Source organism: Mirounga angustirostris, unplaced genomic scaffold (genome assembly GCF_029215605.1).
Source record: "Mirounga angustirostris isolate CCGP_5_RB_7025 unplaced genomic scaffold, mMirAng1.0.hap1 SCAF_8, whole genome shotgun sequence".
In the NCBI taxonomy this organism is placed as follows: Eukaryota; Metazoa; Chordata; class Mammalia; order Carnivora; family Phocidae; genus Mirounga; species Mirounga angustirostris.
Window position 1 is genome coordinate 117,870,015 of NW_026991716.1, and position 15,355 is coordinate 117,885,369.

The window sequence follows — 15,355 nt, forward strand, 5'->3', positions numbered from 1 at the left end:
TCGGTGACTTTACAAATGGTCTCTTTCAGTCTGGGTCCAAGTATTCACAGCTGAGAGTACTGGTCTTTCCCAGTTAACACGAGACATATTATGCCCACACTTATAAACCACAAGGGCCTTCTATACATGTTTTAAGGATAAAATATTAACAACTTGAATGTTATTAACATCAAAGAGATGTTCTAGAGTATTCCAATGAATTTTAAGTTATCAGAAGGTTAAGGATGGAAAGACATTTAAGTAAAATTTACTGGGTTAAAAGAGACCCCGAGAAATCATTTGGTCAGAATGCCCATATCAGGTTGAGGGCAATACTCAAAATATTCAAAAATTTAGTACTTACTTTACTCCTCCCCACCCCCCAAGTTCCAGAGAATGAAAATTAATAAACTGCTCTAGTCAGACATTCCCATGACTTATATCTCATAAAATTAAAAGGTTTTACTCAAGCCTAGCCCTCCAACATGAAATCTCTTCTATCATCCTTTGGAGACACTAAGGAAAACAACATGGTGGTTTTAAAAGGGAGACCTTCATATGTACCTCTGCTTATTTATATATATACAAGAAAGGAGACACATGATGCTCAAAAGGCACAATCTCAATGATTGCCAGAGAGGTGAGGGGTGGGGAGGAATGGGCAGAATGGGTGAGGGGAGTGCAAGGTATAGACTTCCAGTTATGCAATGAGTAAGTCACAAGGATAAAAGGTACAGCACAGGGAATAGAGTCAAAACAAGGGAAAAACAGCATATACCATGTAGCGAATGTTCAATTCTCATGGTAAAACAAATGAGGTTTTCATGCTAAAGGATCCTCACTTGAATACAAGGAACCCAAGTCCACTAAAATAAGGCCTGGGAACACAGGGGCCCTGCTTTGCTCATCCAGTACCTGTCACGGTCCCAGGCACAGGACAATTACTCAGTAAGTAGTAGATGGTGGCTGAGTGGTAGGTGGATAAATGAATGGATGAAAGGCAAATTAAGTGGGGGAATCTCAGCCTGTTAATTAAAATTCCACTGAAACTACATATCATTTTCCATTAATGGCCGCTCATGCAGTCCATGCAATAGTACTTGTTAGTTGTCCTTCTTTTAAGCAACAAGCCAGATTTATCTGCTCTGTTAAGATCTTTCCCCACATGGAACCCCGCCACCCCCATAAACTAGGTATAATGGGGGAATGTTTTCTCTGCGGCTAGAAAGAGTTATTTTTCATCTTTATTCTCACTGATTCACTGTTCTTGAATGACTTCGGTCTTGGATGCTGCACGAAGTAGGCTTCCAAGGCCTTCATGGGGGTTCAATTTGTCTTTGCCTTCCTTGGCTTGTTTACCATCATACTGGACAGTGGTCTCTCCCAAGGGCCACACAATGGCTGCTGGATACTTGGAAGCAACTGCATTGTCTATTCAACTGTTTATGTTTACAGGCTGTTTGCTTCTTTGTATCACTGAGTGGAACAGACCATGAATCACAGGCTATTAAATGAAATTACTGTGTAGGTGTACAATCACTGCAGAAAATAGAGAACAAAAATGTAACTCTGTACCAGCTTTGCTACGTGTGAAGATTTCCTTAAATGGCTTTTGAAAATGTCACAAAAAAGATATGCAATAATGCTGGGCACACAGGTACAAAAAATTGTGTCGTACACATCATTTCAAAAAAGAATAGGAAAATGATTACCTCTTATACATTGCTTGATAGTAAACAATGCACCCACCTGCATCATCTCCCTGATTGTCAAAATGATTCTGGGAGGTGAGCAGGGCATGTGTTTGAATCTCCATTTTAAAAAGAGAAAATCAAGGCTTTAAGAGGGTCTCGGACTTAAACTTATAAAAGCCAGTATGAGTTGTCTGTGTTTTGGTAGCAGGACTGGAACTAAGCTCTCCTAAATTCTAGCCCGCCTTAGGCTTTAGGGATAACCTTTTTTTCTACCGTAAATGCCACGCGGAGTACCTGGCTTATTTCCTGAGTAGTTGCTATTTTGTCCTGAAATAGCAGAGGGCCGGCTGGAGGCAGCAATTTTCTTATCTTGCACTTTGTAGCTTTCAGGCGCTATACAAATGAGACAAAAGAGAAAAGACCATATTTAGTTTCTTAAAATTGATTCAGAAACATTCACCTATTCAACATTTACTGTGAACCTCTGTATCAGGTACTAAGCTAGATTCGGGAAATAAAAAGATGAGGCTGTTACAACTCTTGCCGGTTCTGTGGGAAGGACGCATTCAAAACTCAAGGTCCATGGCTCGACTGATCGTACAGAAGTAGCATGTTCCAGGGTGGCCCCAGTTCATACATAAAGCAAGCACGGGGAAGCATGACTGGTATCCAAAGTCTCTGATCTTAGTACTTAGAAAGTTCATGCATTAGGAACCCAAAATTCCAAGAACATAACTACGTGGGTCACCAGAAAGGAGCCAGGACATAAAATTTACTAGGATTTTGATAAAGCCTCTGACAAAAGTTCCATAACAAAGATTATTAAAGAGACTAAGGGAAATGTATTCTAGGAAAGAAATGAAGGGCAGAAATACCAGGTAATTCTCTGGTTACGTCAAGTACAGGATCCCATACTGTAAACATATTACTTTCTTTACCCATATATATATTTTTAAGATTTTATTTATTTGTCAGAGAGAGAGCGCGCGCACATGAGCAGGGGAGTGGCAGGCAGAGGGAGAGGGAGCAGCAGGCTTCCCGCTGAGCAGGGAGCCCGATGCGGGGCTCGATCCCAGGACCCCGGAGTCATGACCTGAGCTGAAGGCAGATGCTTAACGCACTGCGCCCACCCAGGCGTCGCTTTACTCATATTACTTCAGTGTATTTCAAAGGATATTTAAAAGATGTCTGCTACTGTCTCAGATACAAATCATGTCAAAAACCAAGCCCATGAGTTTCTGCCTCCTACTCTCTGCCTTAAAACCTGCTCTGCCCAGTCCTCTCCACCAACTGAGGCAATTCTACCCTTCCAGCTGATCATGCCCCAAACCCTGGACTCATCCTTGACTTGTCACTTCTCATGCTCAATGTGTTAGTAAGTTCTTTCACCTCTACCTTATAAAACATTTTACCACCTCTCCTGCTGCCTTTCTAATCATCTCTTCCCTGTGTGACTACAATATCCTCTTACCCAGTCCACATGATCCTCCCACTGACCACCTTTAGTCTGTTTTCATCTTAGTAGCCAGAGTGATCCCCTTAAAACATAAGTCGTGACTCCTCTGCTCAAAGCTCTCCGATAGCTCCCATCCTGCTCCGAGTAAAACCTAAGGTCTCCATCATGGCCCAAAAGGTACCCCTTTCCCTCTTAATTACTCTGTTCTAGTCATCCTGGCTTAGTCCATCCCAGAACTTTACATGGACTTGAAACGTTTTTGTCTGTGAAACCCACATGGATTTCACTTCCTCTGTGACTCTGCTTATATAAGACATTAGAGAATCCCCTTGAATTGTTTAAAATAGCACCCCCATCACTCAGCACTTTGCACTCCTTCCCCTGCTTTGTTTGCAGCCCTTGCCCCTGACATAGTACATATTCTCTCTCCATTAGGCTTTGGAAATTGGACATTATCTAGAAAATAGGAATGACTGCCTCAAAGTTTTTGAACCTGAAAAGGTGTGATAATAATTATGCTTTAAGAAACTAAATTTAAAAACTATTCCCAAGATGTACTAAGAAGAAATTACTAAAAAAAAATATTCCCTAAATTTACCTTTGACCTCTAAATGAGGAATACACCGAATCTTTGTGGCTCTCTCTCAGTTACATATAGTATTAGCTTGGAAAATTGTAGATAATGGGGCGCCTGGGTGGCTCAGTCAGTTAAGCATCTGACTCTTGATTTCTCAGGTCATGATCTCAGGGTGGTGAGATCAAGCCCTTCGACAGGCTCTGTGCTCAGTGGAGGGTCTGCTTGAGATTCTCTCTCGCTCTCCATCTTCCCCTCCCACTCATGCTTGTGCTCTCTCTCTCTCTAAAATAAATAAATTGAAAAAAAAGAAACACCTTCCTCCTTATTCTGCAAGTTAATCTTATTAAAATTGCTCATAAAGAAGTTGTTAAGAGGGGGCGCCTGGGTGGCTCAGTCGGTTAAGCGTCTGCCTTTGGCTCAGGTCATGATCCCAGGGTCCTGGGATCAAGCCCCGCATCGGGCTCCCTGCTCGGTGGGAAGCCTGCTTCTCCCTCTCCCCCTCCCCCTGCTTGTGTTCCCTCTCTCGCTGTGTCTCTCTCTGTCAAATAAATAAATAAAATCTTTAAAAAAAAAAAAAAGAAGTTGTTAAGAAACATAACAGAAAGAAGTAGAATGTATCACATATTTGGAGTACTATGATTATAATTTTCCTTTTTGTTATAGAGCTACCTCCAGCACACAATAAGTAAAGCCTTAATTAGTAAGCTATTTATGGGTCTGCTATTTATTATTTTTAGTTAACTGAAAAAGAATGAGAACGATTTGTTTAGAATTTCAAATGTATTCATTTCTTTCTTGCCTTGGTATATATGACATAATTTAATCTTTCTCTGGTGATTGCATATCTGAAGGGCCCCCAGGTCCTGACAACAAACATCAATCCTAACTATTATGTAACAGTCCACCATGAAGGAGATTAAAAAGACTGTAAGACATGTTCAGTCCAAGTGACTTGTCCAAATAATCTCTGATAAGAGCTTTTTTTTTCAGGGGCGGTGGGGGGGGAGGGAAGAGCTATAGTTTGTTTTATCATCTTGAAATTTAAATGTAAAAAATATACTTGAATTAAACTGCAGGTCTGGTTACTTGAATCCCAATTTATCTACATCTGACTTCTACTGGATCTGCTCTAGCTGAACATCGATTTGCCTGCCCTCTTATCATCCGGATCTCAGGAATTCACTGCTATCCCGGAAAACCTTCTGGGTCCTACTCATAACAAGACACATTTGAAATCTTAAAATTTTTAATGCTCATGTAAAAATGACAGCTTAACTTAGTAAAGCAAAAGAAATTTTAAAAATGGTCAGTCTGTTTAGTCCAAGATTATAAGTTATAATTCTAACAATAATAATTTATAAATAATTGTTAATGTCTACCCTTTAGGTTAGACATTCATCTAACATTTTCAGGTTATCTTTCCACTTTTCTATCAGTCCACTTTTCCTTCCACCACTGTAAGAATCTTTATTTCTCCGAAAACCTCTCTGGTTAACACTCGTGATAAGACGGAAGACATAAACTCAAACAGATCTGGGCTCAGGTGACCTTCAGAAAGTTTGACCTCTCTGAGTAGGTTGCGGGGCTGGGGGGGTGGTGGGGGGAGGATACGGCCTCCCTCACAGGGCTGCTGGGAAGATGCGAGGATTAGTGGAGAAGATGCATGGGAAGAATGTGCCACAGAGCTTAGAATACAACAGATGTCTAACACATTCGTTTTCTCTCTTTCGCTCTTCCACTGAGGTCTGGGCCTCCCTCAACCACGGCACTTGGGGCTCTTGGCATGGTGTAGCAGTGTGTTTGGAAGTTTTGAGGCGGTGGTGTGTGCTTTGGAGTCAGCTGACCTGGCTGTGCCCTTAACGGGGTGTGAATTCTCAGCACATCACCTCTCAGCCTTAATTTTCCCATCTGTAAAGAGGGACAACACTTACTTCCAGGGTTGTGAAAATTAGTGAGAGCACTGGACCCACCACAATGCTCAGTAACTGGTAGAAAGCATTTTATTGGCTCTCTTTATTCCCTACACAAATGTGGGAAACGGTTTCTGTTTTCCCAGGGCTTTGCTCATGCAGAACTAATGGGGAAAGTAAACCTATGTCAAGTTGGTGACAGGGTCCTGGGGTGCGAAGTCTGGCTCAGCTGCTGTCCTCAGAGGTTTCCGACTCAGCTACAATCACACCTCCTGGGGGCCCTCAAGTAGGCTGGGCTTATTGGTATGGTTTTTAGGGTACAGCCTGGCTTTGGAAGAGGCAATCCTCAGTGTTTCTGGGACTTAGGTGACAGTTTCAGGAGACTGAATGCCCTTCAAGTTACCATTGCATTAAATAAATATGAGCTTTTAGAAAACAACAACGGGCACCTGAGTGGCTCAGTCTTGCTAAGTGTCTGTCTTTGGCTCGGGTCATGATCCCAGGGGCCTGGGATGGAGCCCCATGTCGGGCTCTCTGCTCAGTGGGGAGTCTGCTTCTCCCTCTCCTTCTGCCTGTCTGTCTGCCTACTTGTGATCTCTCTCTGTCAAATAAATAAATAAAATCTTTTTTTTTTTAAAGATTTTATTTATTTATTTGAGACAGAGAATGAGAGAGAGAGAGCACAAGAGAGGGGGGAGGGTCAGAGGGAGAAGCAGACTCCCTGCCGAGCAGGGAGCCCGATGCGGGACTCGATCCAGGGACTCCAGGATCATGACCTGAGCCGAAGGCAGTCGCTTAACCAACTGAGCCACCCAGGCGCCCCAATAAATAAAATCTTTAAAACAACAACAACAACAACCACCCCAAACCCTCCATTATAATAATGGGAAATAAAATCTTACTATTATTTTTTTAAACAAAGTACAGGGAATTTCACTATTTGAGAACATGATGGAAGTAATTTATTTAAGATTTCCAACATTTAAAAAACTGGAAATCCTAGGTAACTAGCAGACAGGATTGAATATACCATTTTTTATTTCACCATTCAAAAATACCATTTTTTAAATGACTCAGGTGACTTTCCAGTATTAATTTGAATCTCTTTCATTTTTCATAAAGAAAACTGAGTCATATACCATGATGCTCAATAAGTCTTTGCTAGCCTTATAAAATCTCTATTGACCTTCCTGCTAGCTTGAAAGCTTTATTCCATTAGTGTCACATGTGAGAATGTTAAAGACAAGAGGAAGGATGCAGAGAAGCAAGCACCCTTGTGGTCTGGGGCTCTGTCTCCCTCTAAACTGCTCTGAAACAAAATATAGAGATGGCAGACATTTGGAGCTTTCATCCAGTAAAAATCCTGCAGCTCCAGTAAGTGCCACAAATGAGCCCCTAAAATCCATATCCTCTACGATTCATTGCATTCCTTGCCATGTCTTCCCATAAAGGGCAAGGGTTCTCACTGCTTTGTTTCTATTTTTGGCTCTATGGTCTGGTTGAAGAGTCTTTCTCAACTGATCAGAATAATTGGTTCAACAAATGCTTAATTTAGTAAAAAAAAAAAAAAAAAGCTTACTCTAATAAGACATTTAGGACTACAATCTTAGGAACCATCCTGAGTTTAAATCTCACTGAATGATATGTGGTCTTGATGTCTACAAGGATAATGTATTTCTGTTACTATTTTTTAAAAAGATTTATTTGAGAGAGAGAGAGTACATGGGCACACATGAGCAGGGGGAGGGGCAGAGGAAGAGGGGGAGGGGGAGAGTGAATTTCAAGCAGACTCTGTGCTGAGTGCAACATGGGGCTCGACCTCCTGACCCTGACTGAGATCATGACCTGAGCTGAAATTAAGAGTTAGGCGCTAAACCGACTGAGGTACCCGGGTGCCCCTTTCTGTCACTATTTTTAATAGAGTTTAGCCATTAGGCCCAGCTCTGTATGGGTTCTTCTTTGCTATATTGTTCAGTTGGACTTGGCAGACATGCAGCTCAGGGTACACGAACAGCTTTGGGAGAGAGTAAAAGAGAGTTGAACCACAGGCAATTGCCTTTTTTCTTTTTTTTTTTTTTAAAGATTTTATTTATTTATTTGAGAGAGAGAGGGAGGGAGCATGGGAAGGGGCAGAGGGAGAAGTAGGCTCCGTGCCGAGCAAGGACTCGATCCAAGGATCCTGGGATCATGACCTGAGCCAAAGGCAGACGCTTAACGGACTGGGCCACCCAGGCATCCTGACAATTGCCATTTTTGTAGTAAAAAAATGGTTGAATACTGCAACTTCATAGGTCTCAACTTAATAGTTTCAGGTTACCTGTGCAGAAAAGACTTCACACAGCAGGTGTCAGAGAGCTCTCTTTAGGAAGGCCTGGTTTTGCTCCAATAAATCTTAGCCACGAGTCTGACTCCATGCTGAGTCCTGAGTCTTCCTAGTAAATCACAGACCCTGGGTGGTCTTGACAGACCCCAGACACACTAAACAAATCACTTATTTGAAAAATGTGGCTGCAGAACACTGTTGTGGCAATTGAAGAATGTTATTGGTTTAAAAATGTAACAGAGAGTGATTACAGAGTAGTTTTCAGGCAATTCAGTGTTTCACCTAAAATTTTCTACTTTATCATCCTTTTGCTTATTTACTTGACCGTTAAATTTTATTCTAATAGAGCTGCCAGGAGTATTGTAACACAGATCTTCAAGGTTTTATCCAACATTATTTATGAAATTTGCATTAGAATGAGGCCATAAGGCAACCTTCTCTAATGACTCTTCTGATTATTCCACAGGATGGAGAGCTTCTCAGTTTAAGTTCCTCATAATACAATGTGAAATTAAAGGAATGATGGAGGTCATGGGAGTTGGCACTAGACAAACCTGGGTTCAATGTCCTGCTTTCCCTTGTTTTCTTCTACTAGCATTGCTCAGACAGCACCTGACTTGGGGGACACCTCGTGCTCAGTACTGGGAAGAAATATTAATGTGTCTCCTTCTACCACTTTTCATTTCCTGAACCCTTAATTCTAGGTTACTTCTTCAAACTGTGTTTTGGACCTTCTGATTCCCCGAGTAATTTCTCTTCTCTTCAGAAAAGTGGTCTCTTATGGCCTGAAGCACGCTCTCGACGTCAGTCATTTTCAAGTGCATTTACAAATATGCTCTCTCAAATACAGTTTGTCTCCCACCTTTAGGGAACCTATGCTCCTGTTTCTCTGTGATCACTGGAAACTATGTCAAAAGGTGAACTAACTGTCCTCACAAAATCAGCCAACCTTGATGTTAGTCTTAGTATCAATGGAACTACTACATTCCCAGGCTCAGAAATGTTAAATAATTTTTTCTTTTTTTAAAAAAAACTTTTAAAAGATTTATTTGAGAGAGAGAGCAAGCACAAGAGGGAGGTGCAGGAGAGGGAGAAAAAAATCTCAAGCCGACTCTGTGCTTGAGCTCATGACCCTGCGATCCTGACCTGAGTCAAGACCAAGAGTCAGATGCCTAACTGACTGCACCACCCAGGTGCTCTAAATAATTTTTTCAATAAACATTTACAGATATTCTCATGGGCCAGCCACTGTGCTGGGCACTAAGAACACAAAGATCAAAGGACACAACATCTACTTGCAAGATGCTTATGAACTTTTGGAAGAGACAACATAAAAACGCATGAAATTGTAGCAATGGATCTGTTTAGTTTTTAAAAAATCAATATACCACAGAGCATGGATAACCAAATAAATGATGCAGACAGTATTATAGAGATTCAGAGGTGGGAGAAGGTGCTAAGGGGGTAGTAGTGATATAAAACTTCACTGGATAACAATTTTGGAGAATGGAGAGAGTCTGTATAAGTGAAGAGTAAAGCAGAGAATACTTCTGGCTAGAGGCCATGAGCAAGACTACCTAGGCAATTAAAAAAAAAAGAAGATAATCAGGGCACTGTGCAGTCGAACAGCAGGTTTAAGAAGGTAGGCAGTTAAAAATAAGACAAGCAGGCTGAGGTCAATGCCTCCCTGAATTCCAAGAGTTTGGACTTGACCCTGAAGGCAATGAAAGTCACTGGAGTATGTCATGCGGGACTTCTGGTGGGTGAGCTACTACAGCTTCAGTGGACTCTGGGTAAACACAAAGTGAAGCCTATAACAAGCCTGCTGGAAGTGTATATATATATATAAAAAGTGCTTATCAGCTTAATGAAAACAACAAAAGGAAACCAGGCTAAAACCACACATCTTAAGAATTCTGCTTTCTGTATCATTTAACAATTTTTTCAGATCTTCCCATTTCCCCTTAACAGGTATCAAGAGATAAGTATCTGACCCTCAAGGGGAAACGGTGACTCCGGTGACCACGGTGAAAACCATGCCTGTCCTTGCATCACAGAACTGGAAGAGTCGTCACTGTGGCCATCCAAGACAGAGCCCAGGGCAGCGAGGTGCCACCACACAGGGAACCTCCCTGAGCCCTCAGCGTCCCCTCTGCTTCAACTCCTGCAGGAAATGGGACCCCAGCCGCCACCTCCGTGGAGCAAGGATGGTGGGTAGGATGAGGAAATACAGAATGGAGGAAATGTGCCTGGCTGGGAAACAAGCGGGCTGTTCTGAAGGTCATTTTGCAGGAGGGTCAAGGAAATAAAATGTGGGCAGAGGCTCACTGGGGTGTTTAATCTTTCACAGGTCACCACAGGATAGGGAAGCAGCCACCTCACTATGTAGATTTATAGGCGTTGCTTGCTGGCAACATGTGTAACTACAGATGCCGGGAAACAGTGCAGACTCTAACTTGCCCTTCTATGCCAGAATAAATCCACTTTGTGCTATGGTCTAAAATCCAGACACGGGGGCGCCTGGGTGGCTCAGTCGGTTAAGTGTCTGCCTTCAGCTCAGATCATGATGCCAGGGTCCTGGGATCGAGCCCCGCATCGGGCTCCTTGCTGAGCGGGGAGTCTGCTTCTCCCTCTCCTGCTCCCCCTGCTTGTGCTCTCTGTGTTAAACAAATAAATAAAATATTCAAAAAATAAATAAAATCCAGCCACGTTAAATCTGACATAGCAATAAGGACAAGGAACCATTTACTCAACAATCTGTTGCTCATTTCTTGCTGTAAAAACAAATGCAATTAAGAATATTTGATAATGCATCTCGGAGTCTCCCATTTCGTCCTTATTCATTCTGACAGAAACAATTCAATTTTTACTTTTTCTTTGTATTTCATGCTCTCCAGACAGAACAAAAAGTTGTGACTTGGTGGCTACAACAGATTGCACCAGAGGCTTATAAGACCACGTGGAGATCTTTAAGTTTAGGGGGAGCTTATTCAGCAACAATGAACAGTGACTGAAAGTCACCTTCTGATTACTTCATTTCTGCGTAATGAAAAAAATGAAAAATTTATGACTGTGATAGAAAGGGATAGTCAACCAAAAGACAAAGAAATTTGTCCAATACTGAGATAATACAAACCCAACACAAAGACACTGATTTTATAAATACAATCCAGCATTGTGTACAGTTATGTGATCCATGGGAACAGAATGCACCAGAAACATTACTCCTCATCCTAACTATAACGTGAAGGCATGAAGAATGGGACAGACACACAGAGTCATTTATTAATAATTTATAGTCCATCTACTTCCAAAGGAAAGTTGAGGCAATTGCACCGAAATGTCCACGTCAAAAATACTGACATACCCATAACTTTTCACCAAAAATTCTGTTTTTTGTTAAATTACATATGACAGGAATAGTGTAAATATTACTTAAATAACACCAAAAGATCATTCTGTCAAAACAGGTTACCGGAATTAAGGGATAAGGAGTGGGCTACTTGTTGTCTCCAAAGAGCTCTAATCACAGCCATTGTGTTTTGAGCTTAAAGAACCACAGCTGCTGTCCAGTTAAATGGAACTTGAGGCATTCTGTCCATTTTGTCTTTGACACTCGGTCAGGCGCAGTTCTGAGATAATGCTCTACTCGACCGGGGCAATCTGAGGGCAGGGCCCGTGATTTTCACCCACAGGATCTCCATCTTTAGTGGCTAGCTCCCTATCTGGCACCTGTGTGACACTGAATAAATACTTGAAGAAGGGAATGAGGGAACGGCTGGATGGTGGGTGGTGTACCCTGAGCAAAACTGGGGCCAAGGCCCCGAAAGAAAAAGTATTCATGACAGGTAACAAGAAAAAGTGTACATTTGTTCGTTTTTTGATGCCTGCTAAGACTGTAGAGAAAAGGTGACCAAAAGAATGGTCAGATTATAGTCATGTTCACTCCATGCCAGGAAAAAAACAGAAAACAATGTAATTCTAGGATGGTTTTGACGTGACATCAGGCAAGCCTCAAAATCAAATCACTGCGTTTGCAGCCATGTAACAGAAAGGTCTGTTCAGTATCACTTAGACTATCATAGGAATTAGAGTGACAGACTCCAAATACAACAGACTATTGCCTATACTGCAGGGGAAGAAGCATGAAAACATTATAGCCTTTGCTGGAAATACCAGAAAGGCTACAAAACAAACATTTCAGCTTTGAGAGATTTGTAAACCCCAACATTTTCCCCAAAGCAATTTAATAGATTTGTTTTGGTAGTCTGCTAAAAAGACAAACATCCATTTTAGCTGAAATGAAGAAAACCGGATTTTAGAAAAGCACGTGTTCCACCAATTTTTTGCGTATAAATGATTGGGAATCACTTCTTAAGCTACTTTGTTTACCAATAAAAGCAGCTATCTGATTCATGGTACAAACTCCTTCTGACACAGCTGACAGGAGCAAACATTACATACTTTAACTCCAACCCAAAACACTTTTATCTAAAAACCAATAAATAAAACAAGCAAAAACCTTCCTTCAGCCAGATGGCAACATTATAAATAGAACAGAAAAGGCTGTATCTTCCGCCTGCATTAATATAAACCAGATTAAAGGGCAAGCCTCTTCATCCCCATGGGTGATGGACCTTCTCGGTGATCTATCACCAGTCACAATGCTAGCTACTACACGAAGGAGCTCTGTTCCATAATATGAATAATGTTTATGATGAAGCAAAGATCAGGGCAAAGTACAGAAAGGAGTGGGAAAGCCTAACCGTATTGAAAGTTTTCCATTTACACTGAGAAACGGTAAATTACGGAGACTGTAGCTAATTTTCTAAGTTTCAACAGCTGGATAGGGAGCTTATCAAATTAGACCAAATTCAATGAAATTCAATGTGTAATTAAAAGCAACTAGTTAAATAACTTGGGGAAAAATAATTAGAACTCAACTTCATTACTCTGCTTAATTAAAGTAACCAACTGAAAGAAGGTGCTTTTACTTTTAGCAGGATAATGATTTACTTTTAAGAAGAAAACTAAAATTGCTAATACCAGTATTTTACAAAATGATTACTATAGGCCACAAAATATAACAGCTTTCATACTTAAATGCAAAATAAAATGATCAAGGTAGAAGACGTATAGTTCTTTTTTTTTTTTAATTTTTTATTTATTTATTTTAGAGAGAGAGTGAGAGAGAGAGAGCACAAGAGGGGGGAGCGGGAGAGGGAGAAGCAGACTCCCTGCTGAGCAGGGAGCCCGATGCGGGACTCGATCCCGGGACTCCAGGATCATGACCTGAGCCGAAAGCAGTTGCTTAACCAACTGAGCCACCCAGGCGCCCGAAGACGTATAGTTCTTAAAATCCCAAATAAACAACAGAGTCAGTTTTAAATACCAGTTTTGCAAAGAAATGAGCGTAATTTTAATCCTATGAATATTAATCAACTGAGTTTCATCTGTGGAAAAAACACGTATATACAAGGCTGCAGAATATCAATAATTAACTCTTCCTCCTCTGCACAACATAATAGTAAAATACTTGACTTTAAATTTTCTTATGCAAACTCAGAAAAATGCAATAGGAATGAGTGGTAAAAAATGGAAGGTTAAGATTATTCCAATTCCTTTCGAGTAACAAGTGAATGTTTAACCTCAAGGTTGTTTAAAATTAGGGGCAAACCCATCTCACCATGCTGTCCTACGCTGCAGTCATCTGTACGTCTGTGTCCTTGTTCGTTTTCCCCCTCTCGCTGGAACACCAGCCTCACCATCTCTTCCACTGTTTAAATCCAATCTACCTATCTATCTTTCTTTCCTTCCTACCTTCTTTCTTTCCTTCCTTCCTTCCTTAATAGCTTTTATTTTTTTACAGAAGTTTCAGGTCCACACCAAATGGAGTGGAGAGTTCAGAGACATTCCCATGTGCCCCCCACCTCCCCATATGCACAACCTCTCCCCCTGTCAAAATCCTGCACTAGAGTGGTACATTTTTTTTTAAAAAGATTTTATTTACTTATTTAACAGAGAGAGAGAGATAGAGACAGTGAGAGAGGGAACACAAGCAGGGGGAGTGGGAGAAGGAGAAGCAGGCTTCCCGTGGAGCAGGGAGCCCGATGCGGGGCTCGATCCCAGGACCCTGGGATCATGACCTGAGCCGAAGGCAGACGCTTAACGACTGAGCCACCCAGGCGCCCCTAGAGTGGTACATTTATTTCAATCAGTGAACCTACACAGACATATCATTATCACAGTTCAATGAATCTCTAAGTCCACAGTTCACAACGTATCATTATCACCCAAAGTCCACAGTTCACAGAGCTCACTCTGAGTGTTGTTTTGGGATTTGACAACAGAGAAGTCATGCATCCGCCATTATAGCATGGTAGAGAGTCCCATCCATTTCTCATAGCCCCGCTCAGGTCTCTTTCTCATGAAATCTTTTCAAGTTTTTCCGACACTTTTCCTTCCCTGACTTCTACTACGCTCCCAAGTCTGACCCACAATCGTCTGGTACTTGATTTCATTCCATCTTATGTCGTTTTTAGGATGTATGTTTCCACAAGTTCCAAATACTGCTCATGTCACAGGAAGCAGGGCAAAAAAAAAAATAAATAAATAACTGTGCTTTATAGTAAAAAAAACAAAACAAAAACACAATTGGGGAAATGTTTGCTCCAGCATTTCTCTCTTGGAAATTCATACTGGCCATTTGCATAGGCAAACTGTGTTGTTCCATGCTTGCTTCCTAATAAAGGTCTAGACAAGGCTTCTTTTCTTTTATTTTTTTAAAAGATATTTTATTTATTTATTTTGACAGAAAGAGAGACAGTGAGAGAGAGAAAGCGAGAGAGGGAACACAAGCAGGGGGAGTGGGAGAGGGAGAAGCAGGCTTCCTGCGGAGCAGGGAGCCCGATGTGGGGCTCGATCCCAGGACGCTGGGATCATGACCGAGCCAAAGGCAGATGCTTAATGACTGAGCCACCCAGGCGCCCCACAAGGCTTCTTTTCTAGCAGAGCCCTAATTGGCCACAAGGCACAGCTCTGGCCAAGAAGGTGAACACTGCAATTGTTAGGCTGGGTTTGCGGGAATGCTCCTTAAAGGGGAAGAGGACTCGGGTAGCATGGCTCCTCACTCTGCCTTTTGTTCCTGTCTTGAACATGGGTATGATGTTCAAGGTAGAGCATTTGCCTTGTAACCAGGAAGCTGTCATGAGGGAAAAGCTAAGGCAGTAACGGACACCTGGCCCTGACATCTTTGAACCGCTGTACTGTTTACTTCCATATTTCCTGTAGGTAAGAAAAAAGAAAACTCCAAATTTGTTTAAATCACTGTTGTTTTCTTATTCAGTACTCACAATTAAAAGCAATCTCTAAACTGACAGTTTCCACTAACTACAGAATGAGGTCCAAGCATGCACC

The 15,355-nt window shown here is 41.6% G+C and overlaps 1 protein-coding gene across 7 annotated transcripts in view; it reads right to left on the reverse strand.

The window, feature by feature from the left end:
* Positions 1-15,355, reverse strand: part of MAP7 (microtubule associated protein 7) — a 171,748-nt gene that overhangs the window by 63,403 nt on the left and 92,990 nt on the right. For all 7 annotated transcript variants that reach the window (XM_064598141.1, XM_054505564.2, XM_045865610.3 and 4 more), the window contains exon 2: positions 1,968-2,066. In XM_064598141.1, the coding sequence (XP_064454211.1) occupies positions 1,968-2,066 (99 nt within the window). The remainder of the gene's footprint in view (positions 1-1,967; positions 2,067-15,355) is intronic.